Below are 26,445 nucleotides of genomic sequence, written 5' to 3' on the forward strand. Positions count from 1 at the left end.
ACGCGGGAGATGGCACGCGACTTGAAATCAAATGAGAAAAAATTCCCCTGGACCGGGGGAATTTTTTCTCAAGGCAATTCTTGTATATTTGAAATCAATGTTGCAGAGGGAAGACTATTCCAAAGTGCTGGTTTCATCCAATAGATGGCTTTCAAAGATGTCTAATAATATGGCGATTGAGCGCAGGGAGGCAGGAGGAATCATAACGAATGATGAAACATCATCAGCATTCATACATGAAAATAAGTTCCAAAGAAGGCACTGGCAATATAAATGGAATTATAGGAAGAAAATAAATCCTACTATTCAATGATTTTTACCTGAATATTAATTCAAGAATATCAGAGGTGATGATGACTTCATACTACTGTAATTCAGCTGTATTTACACATATGTAAAAATACACTAGTATTACATCTGCAATATAGCTGTACAAATACATTTTTATAATTGGTGTACTCTCACAGCAGTATTACATATGTATTATTTGCTCATGTCAAAATACACAAATAATACATATGTAATACAGCTGTACGAATACATAAGTAAAGTAAGAATACTAGAAAAATACAGGTGTATTACAGATGTCAGTGCTATCTGGGTCCCATCAAAATTCATTCCAGGGACGATCGTGGGTTCATGAATCAAATGTAAAAGTCAATGAATATCTTGAACTTAATGTCTCCTCGTCAGACTAAAATCATTTTCATACGAATGACATGTTGAAATTATAGAATAGAACATGAAATTTTTATGCTCTAACATTAAGTATAGGTATACATTTTACTATACACTTTGGTGCTAACATTTTCTTATGATTTGACTCGAACAATGCAATTCATGATACCTTACAGGGAGACAAAGGCTGAATAGATCTTTCAAATACATGCAGCAATAAAGCAAGAATATTAGCCACAATGGCTCCAGATAGTTGGAGTGCCATAAATGTACTGTATTTGTCTGAATATAGTCCCCCCTTTTTTCCAAAAATGCCAATGGTAAAAGTAAAGAGGGGACTATATTCAGAAGCATTTTTATAATTTTTCCTGAAACTGAAGCCTCGAAATTAGGGGGGGACTATATTCAGAGGGGGACTATATTCGGAGAAATACAGTACTCCAGTTGCCTATGGTATCCCACCAATCAAAGTGTTACTGCATGAAACATTCCTATGCACAGTACAGGTAATAAAAAAAAAGGTGACCTGCCTGTTACTTGAACCACTTGCATCTCAAAATATGTGGATACTCCCTATAAGCTACAAATTTAGGTTCTTCAATATCTGGTGCATCTTTCAACATTTTAAGCCAATGGGCACCCTTATCTAATGGCAGATAGCATGCTTATTTAAAAATATAAACTTTTCAATGAGATATATCAATAGAATCAGTCACAACAGTTGTAATTGCAGGAAGCATAAAAATGAACTATCACAAAAATCTAATCAAACAATTTTCATGGTGAGAAAGTTTCATGAAATGGGCTATTGATTCATCTGTCATCATGAATAATGATTCCCCAGCAATGCTAAAAAAGGAAAGTGAAAACAACTTAAGTTTGGACACAAGAAACCAAAAGCTGCTATGAAAAGAAACATACTAGCACAAACGAACATGAGCTGTTCTAAACAAGAGATGCAATTCACTTGGGACCAACTATAGTCGAGGGCAAAGAGGCAACCAGATGCAAACCTCGTAGTTACAATATTCCATGCTGACAGGAATGAAATAAATTTAACATATATGTAATTATGAGAGGTTCTTTGAAAAGCATCATTTCTTCACGAGGCTTGACAAATTTGATTGAGTAATGAAAATATTGGATTTCTAAAACATTCTAGTGACATAAAACCCTATAAATTTCAAAAAGGCTAAGCTTGTCCCCTCAAAAAGAAGACTTTTTTTTAAACGTTAGAACCTTTGTCTTTTTGAAATGACAAGTAAACTTATTGAGGTCCAATGAATACATTTACTTAATTTACTTCAGTTTTCATTAACACCTCCATTATCAGGTCATATAATGCACAGTATCATCTGAAAGTTAAAAGGAAATATGTAGAGACCCATGCATTATGAATTAAATCTGTTTAAATAGACCTCTTTAATTCCCTCTACTTTATATTTTAGACCTTTTCTTCTGCAAATAAAGAAGAGTAAATTAGAGGGAGAGCTCTACAATATTTACATGTTTAAATATGATACGGCAGAAGGGTAGACTACAAAACTGCCTAGCAACCAAGTTCACATTAGACACAAAACATATGTTCCACCAACTCCAAGCAACACAATAAGTAGGTGCATCGTTACGTCATGATAAAAAAATTTCATTGTGAGCGTAAACCAGATAATTTGGAATTTAATTAGAGTTAATGGATGTAATATTTTGCTAAAACTCTAAAATATAACATTATGGCTCAAACTTGACTTGCAACTTATTCTTCCTACACTCAACTCTAGACTCCAGGTAAAAGTTAAATGTTTGCACAGCTCTAACAAAAAAAATTCATTAAGTTCATCACCAAAGAAGATTACATGTGCATCTACCATTGCTGCCAATGAATGCAGAGGAGAATGCTTCTTTGGATACTACAGCAAACGGATATCAAGTGATGATGATTGCATAAAATTTGCTCAATTAAATATCTTTGGCATTCACTAATACAAATATGGAAAGAGCAATATTAAATTATTAAAAACTAACAGGCCACACCATGTTGCTCGTGGAAGATAGTATCCAGAGAAGTGGGAAACTTGGAAGTTGAAATTGATGATCACATGGCAGCTACACTGTACGACAAGCAATGGAAAAAACGATTTCCATCTAACGCACACGAGATCAGCCAAAAATGCACTCCACAACATTGATGGCTATGTTTGTCCATACTTGTGTACATGTCTAGTGAACTCTCATACCCCAGCAAAAAGGTTTGCACAGAGAGGATTAATAGGTAAGAGTAGTATCCTTTGAGTCATAATTTTCCATTTGAGAGTGTCAAGAGGTGTGACTACCCAGCACGATGTCCAGTCACAGAAGTTGAACGACATGACGTAACACATTGTAATGAGAAAACAACTTGAGGCTGCGTCCAACCAAAAGTAGCACTATGGGCTTTGGGAGTATGAGATGCAATTATGTACAAACTTTGGTCACAATCCATGCAGCCACATGGAAACGCATAGATGACAGACAAACAGACATCCTCTTTTATATACATAGATGATAATTCCTCAGACCTAATCACTAGGAAACCCTCAACTCTATCAGAACTAAAACAGATACTAGAAGCAAATATTGAAAAAACTCCTTCAACACTGCCTCTAAGCTCATTAATCAAGAATAACCTCCTCCATGTGACAATTATTCATCAGCAAGTTTTCACAAAAGGTAAATTTTAGATGATAAAATCTGCAAGACATCTGCCCACAAAGTTATCTCCGTTTACTTCAAATAGGACTTGATACAGAATTTGAATAGCTTTGTATCAAAGAGAAAGATTTCATGGATGTCCACAAAAATGTAGACGGATGAGGTGCACCCATTCATTCTTAATTCTAATGCATCAAAAATGCAGCAAAAATAGAATGGGAAATGAGGAGTGTCAAACTTACATACATATATTAAACATTCCTCATTGGCATTTTGGTGAAAAGTGAAATCTATTATAGGCCTAGCTGTCTAACAGCTGCTTATGCCACGAAAACACCAAAATAATAGTGGGAATAAAAACATCAACATGAAAGAGCTAAGTGATGCTGCTCAGGTGTCCACTCATTGCCAAGACATTCAAGAAGGTTTTTGATGGTCGTATTGTATTCTCAGCTAATCAAATCCGCTATATAGTCTCACTCAAGTCATTAAAAGCAACCGTTGAAAATGAGGGGCTTGGTGGCTCAGCTAGAAGTGAGATAATTGGTGTTTAAGATTTTGAATATCTAAATGAGAATATATCTGCATATTTCACTATCTGAGAAAGAATGACTCTTCCGCCGCTACCGAGGAAACTAAAATAACTGAAGTCAAACGTCTAAAGTTGGTAAGAATCCCACATTATGGTATCTAAAAGTGGTATGTAAAAATTTAAGATGAGATTAATTATTACATTTTCAAATAGGTTTAAAGTAAGCTGCAAGTCTAACTGATTTAAGTACTAATACACCAAACAGGCATTAATGAAGGAATTTGCAGTATCAGAATATCAAAATCACAATTGAAGGAACACTCAGTGCACAACAAACATATGACTTCTTTCCTAAGTTTAAGTGCTTGAATATACAACTTCTTCTTCTTATGGATTTGTTGACTGAACACACACAAAGAAATCTAGCAACCCAGGGAGTAGATAAAAAGGTCATATCAATGAAACTCATGAATACAATGAAACCTACTCATGAATAGTACTGATAATGCAAATAAAAATTACGAAGATTCAAAATGAAAATGTAAATAACATTTTCAGCACATAAAAATAACTAGACAAGGTATTCCACCAGCTTTGATACCAGACAAAAATAAGTTGGCTCAGAGGACTCGGCAAAAATGGCCCATCCAATGAGTTTCTTATTAATTTCACATACTTGACCATCAAAAATTTTAATCTAATGAATTAAGCATTTCTTAATACTGAGCATGTGAAAAATATGTACCATGTCATCCTATTCGACTTGCTCCTGGCTTATCAAATATCCAGGAAGGTGTTGTTACAAATAAAGTGCATCCAGACAACTGTTAAATTCTGACAAAAATGCACATAAAATACCTATGGGCAACATAAAGAATATTTGGTGGCCATGAAAGATCAATTATCACGAGAGTAAACTATTACAGCACTTTAATGTAAATACGTATTCTAAAGACCTAACAAATGGCCAGGTAACAGATCAATAAATAATACCATAAATTAACACCACAGACAAGCAATCTGTCTTCCCAGAGTATAGGTACTTTTCCCTTGGGCACTACTTCCATTGTCAAGCCAGGGTGATCCAAATTAGGCTTTGGTTCAGCTCTGCGGAGGCTGGTTTCTCGCTGGGATTGGTGGTGGAGCACCAGAGCGAGCAGGTACAGGGGGAGGGGGCTGTGAGGGGGCATCACCACTCGGCCCAGGGGGTCGCTGCCGCATGGGGAGAGGGGGTGGGCCCTTGCTGGGTGCCTCAGCTGGTGGTGGGGGCGGCGGAGGCTCTGAGGGGGCAGGGAGGGACACCTCCACCTCATCGTCCCCACTACCCCCCTTGGGTTCTTCGGGAGGTGGAGAAGGCACGGCAGGTGGCGCCTGGCAGGGGGGAGGCCGTGGGGGCTGTGGCATCGGGGGCCTCGCTGGGAAACTAATCACGCCCGCCTGATAACATTGGGAGTAGAGAGAGGAAACCTCAGCCATCAAATTGTAATATTCTGGCATGCAAGTTCCAAAAGGGTGGTCTGTGTCCTCCTCAGCTCAAAGAAGCCAAGATGGCCTCATGAAACTCTGATCATATTCACCCTTACAGCGTGGAGAGCCAATATATCAGATTTTGCCAAAATATAAGAGTGTTTACGGGCGGCAAGCTGTAATTTTGGCCAGAAAAAAACTAATATTCAACTTTCTTGAATAACCTTCTGCATTTATCACTTGAGCCCAGGACAAACAGTGGGGACTCACAAAATGGACACAACTTGTTAATTCCAATACTTAACTCAAACTCCAAACATAAAAGTAACGTTATAAAAAATATTATTAGCCTTGGCTTTGGTGAGCTTGCTTCGCCAATGAGAACATAAGTGTCAGGAAAAGTTTACAAAAATGTTAACAAATCATAGAAAGCAATTTTTTTTATTTTTGAAAACAAATGATAGATTTACCTACTGTTCATCACACCTTAAGTCGTCAAATGATAGTGCTTCAGATTTAAGTCTTTCAGTCTCAGATTTTGCTCAAATGTAGTCCTCATGCACAGATGTAATATTCTTGTAACAGAGGTGACAATGGGAAATTTGGAAAAAGAGGACTGATGATGAATGCCTGGATGTTTTTGATTTTGGCCTACAATGGAGGCATCATTCTTGGTTATTCTTTATGATTTACCATGTAATTAGAATGAATTTCCACCTTAGACTCTAAATCATTGTATTCATAGCATAAAGTTTTAAAGATGAAGCTCCTAGAGAGTTACAAAATATACACTGTAGATGTAAGACACAGTTTTTGGCGTTACTTTGCGGAACTGCTTCATCATAGAATAAAAATACTTTGTTATATTCCACATTTTATTTTAAATATGTAGTATGACCCAGGTTTCTGCATATCAATGCTATCATCAGGTGATGACAGAAACTATGCATAACATGCTATCCGAGTTTCTGCATAACATGCTATAAGGTGATGATATCATGATATGCAGCAACCCAGGTTGTACTACATATTTAAAATAAAGAGTGGAATAGAACAAAGTATTTTTATTTTATGATATACATTGTAGAGCCTAATTTGTGTAATGAATGGGTAACTCAAGTGAGAATGTAATTTAATTTAAAAATGGACTATGAATTACCATCACTTTGTGCACTCCCATAATACCAGGTGATTTTGATGTCATAAGGACAACACTTCAGCTCTAGAGGTTGCCACTCCGTGGGGATGAAATAAGGCACAGATTATATTCCATGAGTAGAGTCATACACAAGGTGGTCTTGTTATACTATGGCCAAAATTGGTGTCATTTTGTGCAAAAGTAGTGCTGTTTATGTTGAAATTGGTGTTATTTAAAAGACAACATGATGGATGCAAATTATGCCATCCTTGCAGTGGGCCCACCTATTAGCTCCTAGATTTGCATACCATTGATTAGGGTGTATTAAAGCAAAAATAAAATTACAAGACATACAGAAACAATAAACATGGATAAATAGAAGCATTGGAGGCATTAAATAACCGCAATATTTTATCTGTAATTGCTTCAATTTTCAACGGAGAATACCAAAATAATAGAATGATCACGTAAATGCACTTAGTATGTAGAAAAGTGGCTTCGTCGGCTGTGCATTGCGATAATGACAGATAAAGCAATGCTTTGCATGATTTCTATTCAGTACGGCACTTAGAAATTGCATGGCTAGTTTGTTATTAAGGTAAGGAAATTTACTGATGCAAAAAAACATCGCATTTCATCCGGATTTATGGTTTAGTTTATCAGATAGAAATGTCTCCGTCACAACACCAATCCTGTTCCTTTGTAAGAGTTGATAATAGGTTTATTGGTGGGAGAGCCCCTAAATTCAGATACAATTTTGCATCATTAAATTTCCAAATTTTGCATGTCCCTATTCATTGGACATTGGACCCATGACATTTGAACAGAACTCACAGCTTGCGTGCATATCCTTCATCCACATCAGAGTTGGAAATCACTGACACAAACTCAATAATAAATTCTAAAGATTTTCTTCTCTAGAGCCAATGAATTTATTAATTGTAAGAAAGATGACATTACACCTTTTTCTTTGCTTTATCCCAACTCAATAAATCATGAAAAGAGTGATATGGGAGTACTTCATGAATACCTACTCGAGTTGAAGAAGAAATTTTACTAGAGCTCAGCAAGAACAATCTTCAAGGACTTAACCATTTAAAATTGGTGATATCGGCACATACAAACTGTTTGAATCTGGGCAGTCACATGAATAAAACTTCCTCCTGTTAACATGTTTCTTAATAATAAACTACACAACACAATTGTGTGATATCATATATGAAACAAAACACGCACATTGATAGTGGTCATTAGGTGAACATTATTAGATTGTTGAATGTGTAATATGTTAATGTGTATGGCCGTGGGGGAATCTTTTGCTAAAAAAAATAAAGAAGTGAATTGCGTGAATAGTGAATGTGGAAGTCAACTAAACCACTCCCACTATCAAACATGCAAGCCATGCTTACCTTGGGCATGGGCTTCTTTGATGCTGCCGGTGAGCCTTGAGGTGAGCGGGGTGGTGGTGGTCGGGAGGGTGGTGCCGGCCTGGGGGGTGGCTTCCCTCGAGATGCTGCGGCTGGCAAATCCCCCCCTTCCCCCTCGGTCGGGGAAGTCTTTCCGGAAGAACTTCCTGACTGCAGCATGCCTGCATACACTTCCTCCAATTTGTTGATTGCTACGGCCAATCAGAGAAGAAGATTCAAGCATTCATGCTTCAAACCTTCTGCCACCAAAATCTCCATCATTTCAGAATATCCCTTAGGCAACTCAAAAAAAGGGATTCTTAATCTTTGAAGGAGATTGCAAATGATAAAAATATTTTCTAGAATCTAAGGATTTTTCATTTCTTCATGGTTGTGGTTCATTTAAAAAAAATTAACAGTGGTTAAGTTAAAATTTCGGTAAATTTATTTTTCCATCACAACTTATTAATGTTTAATTTCCCTTGTTTTTCCCTTTTATATCTTTTTTAAATTCCAGATTGCATACTTATTACTTGTATAAAACGAGGATACTTTCAGAATGGTAACACTGAGATTGACTCAAGAAATAAAAAAGAAAGACAAGTGATTAAAAATTGACCGATATTTAATTGTTAGAACACTTAAAAAACTTCGACAAAGAGATTCTTCTTGAGATTCCCTGTGAAAATTGAAGAACGGGTTGTGGGGCTTTCTGTGATTTTCTCATTCAAGAAATTTTCAATTAAAAATAGCATTTGGCACTCTTAAGATGAGGTGCCATCCAAATCACAGGAACGGACTTGGATGAATCTTTAAATGGTTTGAAAGCACTTATATAAGCACCAATAACATCCCACTAAACAATTGTGACACTCTGTAACTTAAATAATTTCGGGGGGGGAGGGGTCCGGACTCCCCCAAAACATAAAAACACAATTATAGCAGACTCCCGATTATCCATGTGTCCGATTATCTGTACATGAGTTTACACTCCTTTGACATTTTCAGCAAAAATAATTTCCGTATATCTCCGAATATAGTCCCCCCCCCGAATATAGTCCCCCCCCCCCCAATTTTGAGACCTCAGTTTTGGGAAAAATTTTAAAATGTAAAGGAAGGCAATTTTTCTGTGGTTAGCAAGTTAAGATTCTAGATTCGATAAAAACTATTATTTTCTGTGAAGATTAAGAACAAATCTGTTCACATATTTTCCATCACAACAAAATAACTATACCTAAAACATGTTGTGATCCATTGCATGTATCAGTAATTTATAGTTCCTTAACCAGATGTAATGAAGAAATGAGAAATTTTTTTAAGTATCCAAGGCTATTGTATTTTTTAAACCTTCACAAATTATTAATATTTTTGATTTCCAAATGACTACAGACAATGTCAATATATAAGCTTTAACTTAAAGCCCATAAACAGTATTGCATTTGGCCCTGAAACTTCCTTAGATCCAGTGTAACACACCCATCAAGTCATCACAAATCCAAGTGACCTGAAGAATTTAGGAAATCTAAATAAAATTGTGTTAAATAAATTATAAATATTATAAAAATATTGCTATCAAATGCCTGCTAAGCAAAACAATTAAACTACAGGACTTACAAATATCAAAGTAATAAAATTAAGAAATAAACTTTTTCAACAAACATTAAAACAAAAAAAAAAAAAAATTATATCAATTTTCAATGCCTCGTCGCGAATCATTGCATAGGTTACACAAAGAGCTTCTGCTCTGCATTTGCGCACAAATTCGACGATATTTTCCTCTAATTCTTTGAATCTGCCGCATCGAGACCCCCGAAAAGACTTCCGCGATGTATTAGCGCTTTGCAAGCGCTGTAAATACTATGATTTACGGCGTATTCTGCAACGGCTATTTTTAAATTGGCATCGAAACTCCGTCTTTGAAGGCCTCTAATCTGCGGCAGGATTGATCCTCATCTTTCTACTTGATCCATCACCGCACTGTTGAACGTAAAATTATTTTTAATAAAGAAAATATCGCGGAAATAATTGCGAAACGTTATGCGACGTAATTTATCGATCCTATTTACCCTGACGAATTGAAGATATTCCTCAATAAATTGATTACACTTTCGATGCTGAGTCGCTGTATTTCGATCAAATGCAGTAATGCCGGCGCTTCTGGTTTAAAGTCGTCGATTATTGCGCCTTTTCAGAAACAAATGCATCACCTATTGCGCATTCTTGTCCAGCGAAGGCGGTAAAGGAAGTGGTTGTAAACACAGATATATACAATAGATTGGCAGTGCCTATGTTTTCCTCACGGTGGCGCTGAAGCCGGCCGGCAGAAGAATTTTGCGCAACTAGCCATCTTGCTTTCACCGACCGTTGCTCATGTGCCATTAACATACGTGTATTTGAGAGGCTACTTTTCCTGCTTTTGGAGCTTTTTAAAAGAAGAATGGTGAACCACTGCGTTATGTGGGGGTGCACATTTAAGTATACTACGAGGGGAAATTTTCCTGGGGGGGAAAATGTGTCTCTACACGCGTAAATAATAGATATAAGGAAAGCATGGTTTGCGTTCAGTAATGTCTCCGCTTCCATCTCACAGAGCATGAAAATATTTTCCAAAGCCTTTTTTTTGTACGTATCGCCACGAAATTTATATCACGTGAAGTCCAGGTTATGCTCTACCTTTTTAAATTTATTGTTGGCAAAATTCACATAGTTGTAGAAATAGCATCATGAAACTGTGACACGTTATTTTTGCTGAAATGCAAATTGCTCTCCAAAACAAATTCTAAAGGTGTGTGACGGAAGCGGATATTTACCGGAGTTTCTGAAAGCGATATCATTTCAAATGCAGTAGCTTCATATCTCTAGGATCGGTAATTAATAACATGTGCATTCTCTGTCTCGGTGTTTTGATGACGGAATCATCATGATGTTTTCAGTTGTGTTTTCTGTGTTTACCAAGAAAAGACTTTCTCCAGTTTCCATTATGTCATATACTTTCCGCTGTTGCATTATTACATTGTATCGGAATTTTATTTCCGTTGTAGTATTATTATTTATTTAGATATGTAGAGCGTGTATTATGCACCTTTAACTCTATCTGGAAACTTAACGAATTTCTTTCAAAAGCATAAGTTTTGACTTTGTTAATATCTATTGAGTGAAATTCCGAGAAACCGATCGCTTAAATGATGGTTTGCATGTGCTCGCGGTGAAATGACGCGGTCACATTCATTATAATTCAACCTTTCCATGTAGCACTTATCAGGTATTTGATCATTTTGTGGCTTCTATATAGAACATGGTGTCTGTTATAATCACTTATCCCGGTAAGATAGAAATTCTAATTAAAAACGTACCCCCTCATGATGTAAGATTTATATTATAGTCTGCTTCCCCTTCGAATATTATAACAACATGAAACTGATTATTGATGATCATGGATCAAATCGTTGAGTTTTTTAAGCCAATAACTTCTTTTCAAGTTCGCTATTGGGTGATCGTGAGGGGAAATCAAAAACACTGCCTATATAAAATAATGTAAATTATATTTCTGATGCTTAAGGATAGGAATTCAATCGCATTGACTCTTTACGACCTCAGAAAAGCATTTTACAGCACCAAGCAGCATGCCTTGCTCAGAAAGTTAGATCATAATGGGTTTAAATAGGTTGAATCAAATTTAATTACGTAATATTTTTGGCCCGATTACTTATGGCAGTGAAAGGTTAGGTAGCATTGCTTCTACGTTTTTCGTCTAATTGACAACTCTAACTGAGCAACAACTCTTTGACAACAAAAATACAGTAAGTGGAAGCATCAAACCTTTGGAATTTTCGAATTATTTTGTTTGAATAGTGTGACAATGTCGCTGGTAAATCTAAGGGTGAACAATACCATGTATTCACGATTGTAGGCTACCTTCCTACACTAGCAGACGACGTAGTTAACCATTTTCCCCATCTGCTACGCCCCTTCTACATTTGGGACACAATATTTTTTTTTTCGAGATAACTCATGCATATGGATTCCAATTCCATAATATTGAGCAGGAACCGAATTAGTATTAATCTTAGCTCAGCTTATATTACCAATTTCATAACTTCGTCACGGTTATGTTCCGCTCAAAGATTGGTTAATTTACCACGTAAGTGTCAAGATCGGTCCCTTTCTTTTTAATTGGATACATCTTAAACGAAAATGACAACGTTTTCTATAGTTCATAGCCTTAATCAATGCGCCATTATCTTTCACAATGTAATTTTCCTCCAGTTCCCTACTTACGCAAACGCATAGGTCGGTGAAAGCAACATGGCCGCCAGCAGAAAGGCATGGCTTCACCCCCCCCACTCCCATTGCCAATCTATTGTATATATCTGTGGTTGTAAACACGAACCGCACGGGCACATGGACGTATAGTAGCTACGGACGCAATGAAATGCTAAATCGTCACGAAAGGTTCACTTTATCTGTTTATTTTTCGCAATTATTTAAATCGTGTAGTTATTAAATGAGCGACGGGTACATATACTATTGATTCAAATCTAGTGTTCGATTAATGTAATGATAGTGTGTGTTTAGTTTTCATTTTAATTATTTACTGTTTTGCGTCATTAAGTGATCAGTGTCGATTGAATTATTCTAACAATACTTTTCCAAGAAAAATTAGCGGCTACCCGATGGATTCCGTGAAAACGCATATTCGATATGCTATTTGAATCGGAATAATCGTATCTGTACAACATTTGTGGTAAAAATTGTCTTAATTTCCGGTAAAACGTGGCAGTATTTACTAATATCTCCGATTATAATCCTCATAAATATGCTCAAATAGAAAGACTACGAGAACATTAGCCATTATGCCGTTATTTATTACTTTATGGTCACCTTTAGTATGCTAAACTGGATTATACTCGATTATAGTCCCCCCCCCTTACTTTTCCGCGGCCATTTTTGGAAAAAAAGGGGGGACTATATTCGGAGATATACGGTTTTTTTAATTGGATGAAAAAGCACCAGGATATTTGCATTTTAAAGCATAGCTACAATGGGCCTATTTTTTCCATTAGAATTCCCTTCTTATAATTGAATTTTTATATATTTACTCGCTGACAAGGAATGCTTTAAGTTTACTTGGATGTCTGATCTAACATTGCAATCAGCACCAGGAAACAAACTCTTGAGTAATTTTAGAAGATTCTTCTATAGATAACCATATGAAAAATATTACCTACTATCATTAAATGTATATTGCATACCACAAACGTGTAATTATTGCTGTGAACTCGCACACGGTTGAATATGGCACAAGGGAATTGGAGGTTGCATTGCACACGCACATATTTACGCCGTGACTATTCAAGGTCAAACTGGAGGGGAAGGGGATAGTGGAAGCAGATGAGTAGAAGTGAAGGCAATGGGGGAAGTGGAAGTAACGATAGCATGAGTCACGGCAGGCCAGGCACTCGCCTGTGTAAACAGTTTGCAATAAGCCCTGGTAAAAGCTGCTGGGCGATGGCGTGATCGCGCCCCAGTTGTGAGTTGCCATCACGGGAGTTCTGTGTTCCTGTTTTCCAAGCGTTGTGGTGCGCAATCGTGCTCAGTGATCACGGATCTGCGTCCCGCAGCAGCTGCATCCCGAGCAGCTTGCGCGAGACACAGCGTGGTGCCTGGCAGTGTAGTTTCCGACGTCGTGCAGTGGTTTTGAAGCATTTGAGCAAACCAAGTTTCTGAGTACGTGATCTCGCAGCCAGGGAGGAGCAGTTTTTGGAAAGCAGGTATTTCACAAAGCAGTGAGAATACGAGTGTAATCACGTTTTCGCTGCTAAAAAGATTGCAGTCAGGAAAGGAAGCCCTTAATGATCCCGGAAAGCAATCTAAAATAACATAACATGTGCACACATAATAAAAGATTGACTGATTTACATAAATGATGAAAATTACAAGATATTAAAGTTAAAGTTTGGATTATTTGTGCTTTCCGATTATTCGTCCCTCCTCTCCCCATCATTAGCCCAGTTAATCGGGAGTGTGCTCTACTTTGCTCCATGAAAGACAACAAAATATTGAAGAATCATGAATTTACAAAAGATTTCTTTGGAAATTAAATTTACTCAGTAATGAAAAGTGTTGAAATTAGTTTAAAACTCTTTACTTAAAACCCTGTTTTTTTAAATTTCCCTCCCTGGTTTTCGACCCCCTGAACGAAATTCATGGCTACCCTACTAGTATCTACATTCTCTAGCAGATTGATCGTAGTGAATCCTTTCACTGTCCTCATTGCTCAGAGCTCCACAATTTTTAGGAATAAATCAAGATGGGAGAAGAAGAAATGAAGTTTCAGTGCCATACTACAACCAATATAATGAAACTGATTAATTTGATTTTCCCTGCTGCTCATAGTCTTCTGCAATACTTGAGCACATGTCCACAAATGCTTGAAATATTCCTTGTCAGCATTCAAAGAAAACAATTACCTTTTATGAAGGGACTTCTAATGGAAATTATAACACTTGTGTATACTTGAATTAAAATGGGATAATCCTGGTTTCCTTGCATCCTATTTTATTTTTACTTTTATTTGTTTATTTTCAACTTCCCCGTAAACAGCACATAGAGGAATTTCTAATGGAGGAATTAACAAATCACGACACAAACATCCATGCCCTGGATAGGGACCACCTACTCAGGTGGGATTCAAACCCGCGACCTATGGTTTGGCAGGAGAGGAGTTGACCGCCACCGAGGCCGGCTCATATTATTGATTAATTTTGTAATTAAGATTGTAGAAAAAATAAGGAGGGTGAAACTCTGGCATGGATAATCTGTGCATGGATAATTGAAAGTTAACTCCAGCCCAAAACAGATGGAATATGGAAGCATTAATAAAAACCTGTAAAATGAGAATTCCAAGACAAATCAAATCAAAATTCTCGTTATAACACTCCTCAAGAGTATGCTTTCCTTTTAAAAAAATTCATCTTCCTCAAGTTCCAGTTCCAAGTTAGATTGCATAGAAATAATTCTGACAAGCAGACCCTTGTTGCCTCTAAGCCTTTACAGAATGACCAAAGGAATGACTCAATTCAAATGACAGCAGAGCCACAAAAAATACACCTTCCTTATTCAACCCCCTTCCTATAAAGGTTTCCCAAGGGAATATGATGAAGGAGATCTAACAGTTAGATGGAAAGAAAGATGTAAAAACAATAAGGTATACGGCTGAAAATGTTGTCCATGTTTGTCAGAAAAAGGATAACACAAAACTTTGAAGGTTCAACAACAGCATTGGATTAGGTTTTCCACTGCATGTATAAAATGATTGACTTTTTTGTCAGGATTTTTTTAGTTTTTCACTCATGAATATTGATAAGTCTGGAATGTTTTCTTTTTTGATGCTAGTAGCCACTGTGCAAAAGTAATCATGTACAATTCTTGAATCTATAGCTTCAAAAAATTTCATCGCGTACTAAAAAATTCACGTTCAAGATGAACTGTGCTTTAGGCACTGCTCACATCACCTATCCATTTTAGGCCATGTTTCAAAGAATAATCACATTTCTATTTTATAAGTTGAAATAATAACTAAGATTAGTCATGAAATATCATACTATAGCTCATACTAATGCTAGACAACAATGCAGATATAAAATGCAAATAACAGAAAAGAAAGAATTCCTTATAAAAGGTCGACTAGTAAGAATTACTCAACACTGACCGTCTGGCTCATCTGCTATTATCTGCTCCTCACTCTCAATGGAGAGTTCAACTTCCTCACATAAAGGAATGGTGTTATTTGTGCACAATTGGATTTCCTTCTCAGTTTGATACTTCCAGTCAGGTGTTTTCAAGGATAATTTTAGATCCAATTCACCCACCTAAGAAAGTAAAAGACAAAGAATTCAACAAAGTACTTCTCCAATTGCACACATTCAGTCTCGGAAAAAAGATCTTACCTCCCGAGAGCTGAACATTTTTTCGACTTATAAATATAATAACATCAAGGGTTCAGAAATACAGTCATGTACATCTAATTTCAAGATGATAACATCAAGGGTAAAAGGAGTGATACGTTAACAAAAGAGCAAACTACGAGGCTGCAGGGTTGAGAGGGAGGCTGTTACGTGTCCACTCACCTGCCCTAAAAAACTTTAAACCCACCGTAACATGCTCCTTATTAGCAGCAGCCAGAGCACTTTGGCCATCACGGAATGTAATCCACATGGTATCATCCACAAACCTAACTAAAATCACTTCTCCAAATTGAGCAAGCTCTTGTAGCAAGGCCATGATGAGGTTGTCATCAAATGCATTATTTGCATCACCTCCTCCATAATGTTCACCAGATGGCTGCAACGGTAAGATAACAGAGAAGATAAAATAGTGCCTCTTCAGAAAAAAACCACATACTGACACAACATGTAACCCTCAAAGAAATTTCGTAGTACATACATATGTATTTGAAAAGCAGCACAAGTAAATTAAGCTTATGCCATTAAGCTATCAATTACAGAATTAAATTACATAATTGTGAATACTTCAAAAGTAGCTTCTGAAAAATTAGATGCATGAGCCATAATTCCATAAAAGTGAACATGATATGAGCAGTTGGATTATTTTGATAAGCAAGAATCTAACGCCAGCTTGCAGTATTATCTTATATACCCTCGTAGCCATTTGGAGCAGATGATGCTGTGATGATCATGCTAGAATCAACCCAACATGGATTTTCAAAGGAAAACCTGACCTAGAACTGAGAACTGAACCAGATTTAGTTTTCCAGGCCACACGTTCATATGTAAATCTCGATTCTCAATTCCCCTCGGAATTTTGATGAGGCACATGATGATATGTGATTAGGGTCTGCCAAAGAAGATGAAACCACAGGATAAGGTCTTGGATGTCAACATTAAGTGCTAAACATCATAGTAAAGCTAAAGCCTTGCTTGATTGTAACTGTGATGATTCCGCACCAGCCTCAACAATATTGATGATATGTATTCACATTAATACCAATTACCATGACCATCCATACAATCACTGTATTAATGAGGAAATGGTGGAGTGTGGTGATCTGTTCAGAGGCCTAGAAATCCAAAGGTCCATGACTCTGTTCCCAGACCAGGAATATATGCAGCCTCGTATTTATGAGCACATAATATGCATATTAGCAGTGGGGATGAGGCTGATCTTAATCTTCACTTTTAGGATATACAGTGGAACTTGGTTACAACGTCATCAAAGGGACCAGAAGATTTTCAACGTTATATCCGAGTGACGTTATAAAAAAAGCAGCCTCAAATCTGAGTGAATACAATACAATACAGTGTGCCACTGTAAGTGACCTTGTAGAATGTAGGGGTGGGAAGGGATAAGACCCAGGTATGCGGGACAGCCCCCGCTCCCCCCAGACACCAATTAAACAAAAGAGTTGCATCCCGTCACCACCTCAACGTCCAGCTTGTGACTTGTTTTTGCTTTTGATGTTTCTACACATGGTTTCTATGAACTTTGAGACATAATAAAATCACACTACCACTTTTGCAACCTAAGAATCGCAAAATTTTTGACGCTATACCCGAGCGTTACAACATTTGTTGACGATATAAACGGGTTTTCGTACAACATAAAATGTTCAATTTTGGTTGGTCTGTATAAAATGTGACGTTAAACCCGAGTTGACGTTACAGCCGATGCCGTTATAACCGAGGTCCACTGTATTTATGAAATTATTGTGAAGAAGCTTTCACGACAAAAACTTCAAAACATTTTCAGGATAACTGCTGCATAGAGTAACACTGCGTAATAAAAAATAATTCATGCTTATTTCTTTTAGTTCAAAGCACAAAACCAATTAGCTGAATTGGAACATAACATCTCATTTTGTCAAATGTTGATGCTTTTTCATATTTGAGTTTGTTTGCAATATTGTGAAATTTTCCACTTTTTTGGAAATTATAGTTATTCAAAGTGAGCACCATGAGTTCATGTAAATTCGTCCCAACAAATCTTGAAGGGTTCAAAGTATTGTGCTTTTGAAAAATCACACCAAACATGTCATCATTTTACACAAAATTTATCCTTAAAATTTGCTGCTCTAAAGATACATAAACTTTAAATATCCAGAAGTACCTGATTGTGAGTAGACACATTTTGCTATGTTCTCAGACATTGTATCTAAACAATTTAAGCGTAAAATTTCCTCAGTACAGGTTCAAGTATGGCGCCTTATAAACAAATACACATATATATACATGATCAGTATCACCAAATTAAGCAAGAAAAGCGCAAAACATGAAGATGAAAGTTAAGTGAAATTTTGCTACTTGGGGTAATTGCTTCCTTAAAATTTTGATCTTCATGCAGGAAACATTCCCCTTGTAATGTCACCAGCTAGGGGAACAAAATGATGAGCAATTCTTTACTTAACGCAGCAGTTAATCTCAAAACTTACAAGAGCATTTAAAATATTTAGGTGACATGCCCATTGCTCCAAAAACTGGCCATGCTGCTTAGATTTGATACACATGCTAAAGCTCCACAAGGCCACTCCAGCTTAAATGTAGCGCCTCAACATGATTCAAAAAGTAAAAACAACCAAAATAGCAAACTGCCATTCCAGGATATCAGTAGCATTGTCATCAACAGGGATTGTGAAAAAATTCAAAAAACAGACCATAAAGTATAGGAAAAAATACTCTCTAAAATCATGCTGTTTAATCCTTCCAAATTGAGTCTAATTTCTCAAAGGTTTAAACAAAAAAATCAAATTGCAAGAGAAAATATTAATAAAAATGGCTTCATTTACATGGACAACAACTGTAGCATCTGGTGGTCCAAGGTCTTGTATGACTTCCATGAAAACATTGTTGCGTGCTTTGTCATTTATCTTGGCAACCTCAACATCTATTATGGCTATCACAGGACGGTGATCACTCTGCTTCAGCTCAGCTCTTCCATAATGGACTAAAGTTCCAGGGTTCCAGTCATGGCCATAATCTAAAAAGTCAACCATATCACAGCCTATATTCAGTATGAAATTGTTAACACTAAATGCCCCAGCAGTGGGCAATTCCAGAATCCATGCTCATTACAATACTGTAAAATAGTGATGCCGCAATTCCAGTAACATATAAGCTACTTAAAGCATGGATAGCATGCTTTTGATGGTTTTAGAATGATTATGATCATTTCCCTACATTTCCTGGACATAAAAAATAAAGAATATTTTAGAATATAGTAAGTCCTCACTTAACAACAAACCGTATAACAACAACTTGAAGTTACAACGGACTTTCATGAATAACCATGAATTTCAATACACGACCAAATTTCAAAGATACAACGGATGGCCAAATGATATTTCTGAATTTTGCACCGGAGCAGTGGCAGCACACTCGAATATTGTACACCATAAGCTGGGCTGAGGCAGCTGACAGCGCACCCTCCACCACAGTTCATCTCGGCAACGAGATCGCTCTTTCTTAAAATGTACGTTGGCATGAGAACTTAGTTTTTTTACAGTTTTGCAAAAAAACTTATCCCATCAACATGGCTGACAAAAGGAAGAGTACAACTCTTACAGGATGTTCCCCTAAAAGTAGACCAGAAAAAGCCTCAACTTAGAGATGAGGATGAAGACCTTACGGAAGTACGAAGGAATCTTTGGAAGGAAGGTAGGAAGAATCGCTATTAGCATGGGGGTTTCTCATTCCACCATTTCAACAGTACTTAAAGATAAAGAGAAAGTGAAGGATACGGCGAAAATTACTGTCAGATATAAGGCTAATATCACCACGTAGGGCAAGGTCCTGAACCGAGAAACTGCTTGCGATTTGGTTTGATGACCAAATAAGCAAGAAAATGCCAATTAGTTTCCGTATCATAGAGAGCAAGGCACTCAGCATCTTTGGTATGCTGAAAGCACGTGAGGGAGAAAAGGGCACCCAAACATTCAGCACAAGAAAAGGTTGGCTCTTCACTTTCAACGCCGATTCAGCCGACACAAGAGAAATATTCATGGTGAATTGGCAAACATTGATGAAGGAGCTGCCAACATGCCTGGGTTCAAGACCTTTAAACATCATGTCACGTTGCTGTCAGGCATCGTGGCAGGACATAAATTAAAACTAGAGATGGGTCGAATAGCAGATTTCTCAAACTCGAATAATGAATTCGAATATTAAATCATTGCTCGAATATTCGAATACCTCGAATTTCAAATACCTCGAATACTAGAATTGCACAAAGCATATTGAACGTACGTTTTTTCTTCTATTTCCCTTGATGAATGTATAAATAAAAATGTTTACAGTGGAACCTCGATCTATCGTTTTTCAGGGGGGACGAAAAAAACGATGGCTGCGGGAATTTTTGACTGGGTTGCCTATGCAGCAGGAAACCCAGGATTTTGGCGAGTAATTGAGATTTCCTTTAAAGGATTCAAATAGGAATTTAGCTGATTAATGGAATATTTTAAATTCATGGAAACAATTTGGGCATATAGTTGATTCAACTAACATCTCTTTCAAATATTCAAAGGGGACACACCACCTCGCGAAAAAATGATTGCATGCCGTCTCGGCATTTACCCTGCTATGATGGATTTCTGTCTGATGTATACATTCTTATCTACCAAATGCCATTTCAGCGGCACGCCCATCTGATACTCGGCTTCGTCCAACTTCTTATTTTCAACAGGTAGCTCGCTTTACCCCCTCTCCTACTGTCAAGTGCTAGCGGACAATCCGAGGCGTTTTGCAAAATACACGCGCTTTTTCACCGGATTTTCTTCGTCTTCAACTATTTTCAGTCCATCATTGGAAGTTCTCACGAGATAAGCAGATGAATTCGACTTGCTAGCAGGGAGAAACCAAATATCCTGAGAAAATATCCCTTCGTCTGTGACAATAAAGATTTATAGCATAACTCATAAATTGTAACTTGATATATGTTTTCGAAAAAAACACCGCATCAACTTCCTTTCTTTCAAGGCTCAGTTGCGAGGATATCGAGTTTCGCCTGAATGCTAAGTCTCCGTCGTATTTTGACATTTATTTCTTTGAGTATAATGCTCAAATAAAGTCAGAAATACGTCGTGTTTGGTCTTATTTTATTTTTATGACGCGCACATTACTAATATTTCAACCCAATAAAGGTGTAATATCAATTGACGAAAGTCATTGTTAGACACCTTTTGTGCTAATAGATGACTCATGCAGCGGTTGACCTCCAGAAATGGAAAACTTTGAAGCAGGTAGGCAGAAAAAGGTCAGTGGGGGAAAAAGAGGGAAGGGTGAAACACGATTCTATTATCCTCCTGTAACTTGATATTTTCTTTTGAAGCTTTTGATTTATGGTCTTCATAATGTGAACCCTGCGCGAGCTGGGGCCTTTTGTTTGATTTCGGAGAGGAGGAAAGCGTCGGAGGAGGGGCCGAGGGCTGATGGATAGAAGGGGTAGCGGATTTTGGGAATTGTGCTACGTAGTTACTATCCCACGAAACTGAGGTTCTCCTGGTGGGGGGAATTGTGGATTTTTGGATTTTTTCACCTGATCATTTTCGGTTCCCCACGTCGATCTCTTTTCACTGCTCTAATCCACGAATTGGATGTAATTCGTCAACTTGCCTAAAACGGCGCAGCGTGCACTAAAGGACTACAGTTCTCTACATTTTTCCGAGTCAAATACCAACGACGTGTGTGCGACAGTGTATGGCGTGAAATTCAAAGTATTCAAGGTATTCGAGACGGTACCTTTAGCCTAACTATTCGAGACCTCGAATATCGAATACTTTCTAGTATTCAAGGTATTCGAGTATTCGCGGATACTATTCGCACATCTCTAATTTAAACCCTTTTCTATTTATCGCTCCCAGAACCAAAGCACTTTGAAGAAAGTGAACAAACAAACGCTGCCAGTGCTCTATCGGGCAAACACCAAGGCATGGATGACTCAGACTTTATTCAAAGACTGGTTTCTGACCTGCATTATTCCAGCTGCGAATTCTGCCCTGAAAAGAATTTTCCTTTCAAGATTCTATTTCTCCTTGATAAATCTCCAGGACATCCCCAACATATCAATGACCTGCATCCCGATGTCAAAGTATTTTGAATCCCCAAAAATACGACTTCAACTCAACAACCTATGGATCAGGAGGTCTATGCAGCATTTCAGGTGCATTATTTGCACATTACTTTTGATGAGGCTATTACTCTTTGTGAATTTTGGAAAGGCTACAACATTCTTCACTGCATCAAGAATATTGACAGCATGTGGCATGAAGTGACTGAAAAATGTATGCAATGTGTTTGGAAGGAATGTTTGAAGAGGTTTGTGAATAACTTTCAAGGGTTTGACAAAGACAAAGCAGTACTACAGATCAATAGTAAAACTATAAATCTTGCACATGAGTTGATACCAAAAGTGGAAAGTGAAGATATTTTGGAGTTGGTGAATTTTGTAGAAGGTGAATTGACAGACCAAGACTTGATTGAGTTGGATGAGCAGCAACACATGAAGAAAATTGAAGAATTAAGGCAATCGGATGTATCATCACTGAAAACTTTCACGACTATGGGCTTGGCAAAAGTGTTTCCAAAAGTGAGCAAGATAGCGGGTGATTCAGAGGCAATGGACCCCAACATTGAACGGTCGTCAAATACACTTGAATGAAGTGTTTGGCCGTTATTGACAAATTAATGAAGAGAAGAAAAACAAAACAGTCATCCATTTTAGACTTCTTGCACCGAACTCAGACTTCAACATTGACGCCTTCCCCAGCCCCTGTCTCAGTAACAGGCTTTGTCTCTGCTTCGGGCTAAAGAAAATAAAATTCAAGTCAGCCTCTCCCTTATCAGGGCCGTCAGCTGTCCACCATTCCGATGACGAAGATCCTGATGACCCAGCCTCCATGTTTGACACTGAAGATGAGGATGAAGGAGTCAAATTTGAAGGATTTTTAGAGTGAAATTCATACTGTATCATGAACAAGCTGTATTTTTCGTAATTTCGTTTTGTATCTTGAAATTGTTTAGTACCCTTGATAAAGTTATTTTTTGGCCAATGTAACATAAAGCTAAATTTTCTTTTACGGATCCTGATACACTTTTGTACCTGATGTACTTTTGTAGCCGATGTACCATAGTCATACTTATTTTTCTTTTGTATATCAATGCTTTCAAGTTGAATTTTATTGTTTTGCTCACATGAATGTATAAACCACTGTATACATACTGAATTATAATTGCAAAATTCAAACATATGTTTGAATGTTTTCTCTCTTTAGAGGGTAATTTTATTGTCATATGCAGGCTATGTCTCTAAAAAATTTATTACTAAAAGTAATTTTTCACTTATGAAAAAAGTTATGTACTACATACGCTATTATTAAAAATTACTAATAATTTTTAAATACTGTACATACTTAAGCATTAACTTTTAAATAAAAGGCATACCGAATTACTGCAGTACACTATAATATGAATAGTACTGTGCATGCAAACACTACAGATAAGTCAAAGAAACTGAAAAAACCATGTACTATGAATGTTCCCTGCCATTAATACCTAACCCAAATCTAGGGTCCCGATTAACGACGAAATCGTTTAACGATGGACTTTCTGGTCCCTAACCCTGTTATTAAGTGGGGACTTACGGTAAACTGAAGATGGATATAGCAGCAAGAAATACCATTGCAATAGCAGTTAACTAGTCCACAAGTATGGAATTTTAAACAGTTTAAGAGTGGAAGTAAACCAAGCCATGGCGTGCACATTATGAAGAAACCATCACCATATCATATATGTATTCTTTTTATAGATCCCATTGCCAACAATCACACTAAATGGGGCGCATAAAATCAACATTCCTTCGAGAAAAATTGGGAGGAAAGAAAACGGAGCAATATTCAAGGTTTCAAAGATTAGGGTGTCCCTTTTTTGAGCAAAAAATGGTTAAAATTAGGCAAAAAAATATTAAATTTAATCCCATTTGGATGTCATTAATCCATGTTGAGCTACAAATTTATTTCAATTTAAATTTTAATGGAAATATAAAGGTTTCCTCCACAAAAAAGATTGTGCTGCTTGGTGGCTGAATTCATGAGCGTAAAAAACTGAAGTCTGTTTTCACTAAATTTTTTATTATGGTTTCCAGAGGCACTTGTGCCTCCAGAGGAAAATAATTTGTCTCAGCCATACTTTTCATCCATTCTCTTGAAAATTTTCAGGTTTATTATAGAAGTCATAAGGACACCAAATACTAATGGAAAATATCCTAAGGGGTATTGAAAATTCTCTAAACTCATAAGTTTCATAAGATTTTAGAAAATTTTTGCATCAAAAATATGGTACCATAAAACATCAAATTTTGAATTAAATAACATTGAATCAAATTACGTGTACAACCTTGAAAATGTCATTGCAGGCCAATTCCTGCAAAAATATGCAACAGTGGCTATCCGAATATGTATAACTATGAAACATACAGAAGTACTAACCCCTATGTGGCCCACTAGCACCAGCTGACCCAAGTGTGGCTGAGCACTGTAAATCTGAGCATGGTTTTTGCTTCACTTCACATTCAATGAGGCACAGTTAAGAAAGTTACGATTTCAATTAAAAGTTTACATAAGCATGTTTTACGAGCATTCTAACAAAATTAGTGGGGAGGAGCTAATAAGCCAAGTACTCCACAAAGAGTTTTCTGATACATATTCATAATACAATTTCTTTTCTTAAATACTTAGGCACACAAAATCTGACTTATTATGGCCAAGAGCAAATATAAATGCTCCCTACCAGTGGCTGAATGATGCATGTTGTTCAACAAGGACTAACCATTGCAAAGACATCACTCACTGTGACATGAGTCTTGGTAATTCATATGAAACAATTACAACAGCAATTATGAGAGCATATGAAAGAGCTAAACACACATCACACAATAGGAAAAATATAGTTCAAAAGCCCAACGGTAATAATCTATTGATTCAATTGGAAAAGGTCAGAATAATGCTGAATCATAAAAACCAGTAAGAATTTAGGAACAAAAAATACCTATTTTCATGTTGAAAGAATGCCAAATTATTCATCACCAGAATACAATAATTACCTCCACAAAAAAGTAACGAGGGGAATAGCTCACTTGGTTTCTTTGCTTAAGCAAGAAAGCATCTTGGAATTCCAATACTATTAATATGGTACCTGGCATGAGAGCACCACCGTATCAGAAAGTATTCCTTTTACATGAACACAGCACATCCTTCTCACCTGCATCTGATGTCTGTTTCCTCCTTTTCCACAGGACTCGATCAGTCCATGCTGGAGCACGACATTTTTCACTTGTGTCATAATCATCAGAAAATAAATCATATTTGTAAGTGGGTGCAAAATTTATGGGGCCCTCGTTGAAATTTTTGAAGACATTTTCAGCCTCTTGCTGCACCTGAAAGAAAAATCACTCTATTAAACACTTGATCATCCCAACTTTACACCATTGAGCAATTTAAACAATAAGAACTTTATTTCTTACCCGCAACTGGTCATGCTGAAGTAGGATGTCCCACTCCCCCTTCTTGACCAGTTCTTTCATTTCATCCTTATCCATATCAATTCGATAGTTAAAATCTCCAGCCCAGAAAACATAATCATGAGAATTCAATGTGCGTCCCTGCAATTGAAAGATGCTCAAGGAAGGGAACTTTTCTCTGTGCTAAAAGCAATAATCATAGCAACATAAATTTTACCATTGGAAAGGTAATTTTCCTAGTGATCTCCGCATAGTCTGCATTCCTTTCTGTAACTTGCGACTGGCCAGCAGCAAAATGTGCACACACAAAGCACATGGAAGTGCCATGGAAAACACATCGTATAGCAGCGGCTCCCTTGTTCCCTGCAAATCAATGCCACAAGCAATAAGTCATCAGACTGTCATTTGGACAAGAGCATTAACTGCTCTCATGATTACACGAAACCTTTGGAAGTAGGAAGCTCAGACATTGACATCAAGAAGAATGACAAAATGTACTCTTTTCCATAATAATGCACACAACTAGTCCTACTTCTTTAGTAATTCAAGTTCGGCTTGCTTAGCACCAAATAATACCAGCTAACTATGTATTGGGAGAATGGAGCAGGCCAAAAGTGAAGAGATTAGCAGCAAACAAGATGAAGATTAAGCATTATTAATTTTACTCACTATTTCCCTTAAAAAATTCACAAAATTACACTATTTTAAGGATATTTAAACAAACTTTGTATGCATCAATGGGAAGTCATGTGTAGCTCAGATTACATGGTTAATTGGCTCCAAATTAAAAAATGGCCACAAAAATCAAAACTATCAAAGCATCTGAATGTGCATATCACAAAGGCACTGTTAACTTCATTTAATGACAATCAAATGTAATCAACCTGTAAAGGGTTGTAATTGGCTCCCTCTCTTTATACATACTCCAGCATAACTTTGCAGACCACAACATAAGATTAGTCACACTGAACAATTGCCCTCAAAAATCGCTGATAGAAAAGGCAAACCATGTG

The 26,445-nt window shown here is 37.0% G+C and overlaps 1 protein-coding gene across 2 annotated transcripts in view; it reads right to left on the reverse strand.

The window, feature by feature from the left end:
* The window catches only part of LOC124171655 (synaptojanin-1), a 73,429-nt gene that overhangs the window by 19,221 nt on the left and 27,763 nt on the right, over nt 1-26,445 (reverse strand). The window contains exons 14-21 of one of the 2 annotated variants that reach the window (XM_046550878.1): nt 25,650-25,795; nt 25,436-25,573; nt 25,174-25,348; nt 18,711-18,901; nt 16,064-16,252; nt 15,621-15,780; nt 7,913-8,121; nt 4,814-5,335 (exon numbers count right to left, since the gene is read on the reverse strand). In XM_046550878.1, coding sequence (XP_046406834.1) covers nt 5,000-5,335; nt 7,913-8,121; nt 15,621-15,780; nt 16,064-16,252; nt 18,711-18,901; nt 25,174-25,348; nt 25,436-25,573; nt 25,650-25,795 — 1,544 coding nt within the window. In that variant the 3' untranslated portion in view covers nt 4,814-4,999. Of the gene's footprint in view, nt 1-4,813; nt 5,336-7,912; nt 8,122-15,620; nt 15,781-16,063; nt 16,253-18,710; nt 18,902-25,173; nt 25,349-25,435; nt 25,574-25,649; nt 25,796-26,445 lie in introns of those variants that run through there. The other variant, XM_046550879.1, reaches the window with a different exon arrangement.

This window comes from Ischnura elegans, chromosome X (genome assembly GCF_921293095.1).
Source record: "Ischnura elegans chromosome X, ioIscEleg1.1, whole genome shotgun sequence".
In the NCBI taxonomy this organism is placed as follows: domain Eukaryota; kingdom Metazoa; phylum Arthropoda; class Insecta; order Odonata; family Coenagrionidae; genus Ischnura; species Ischnura elegans.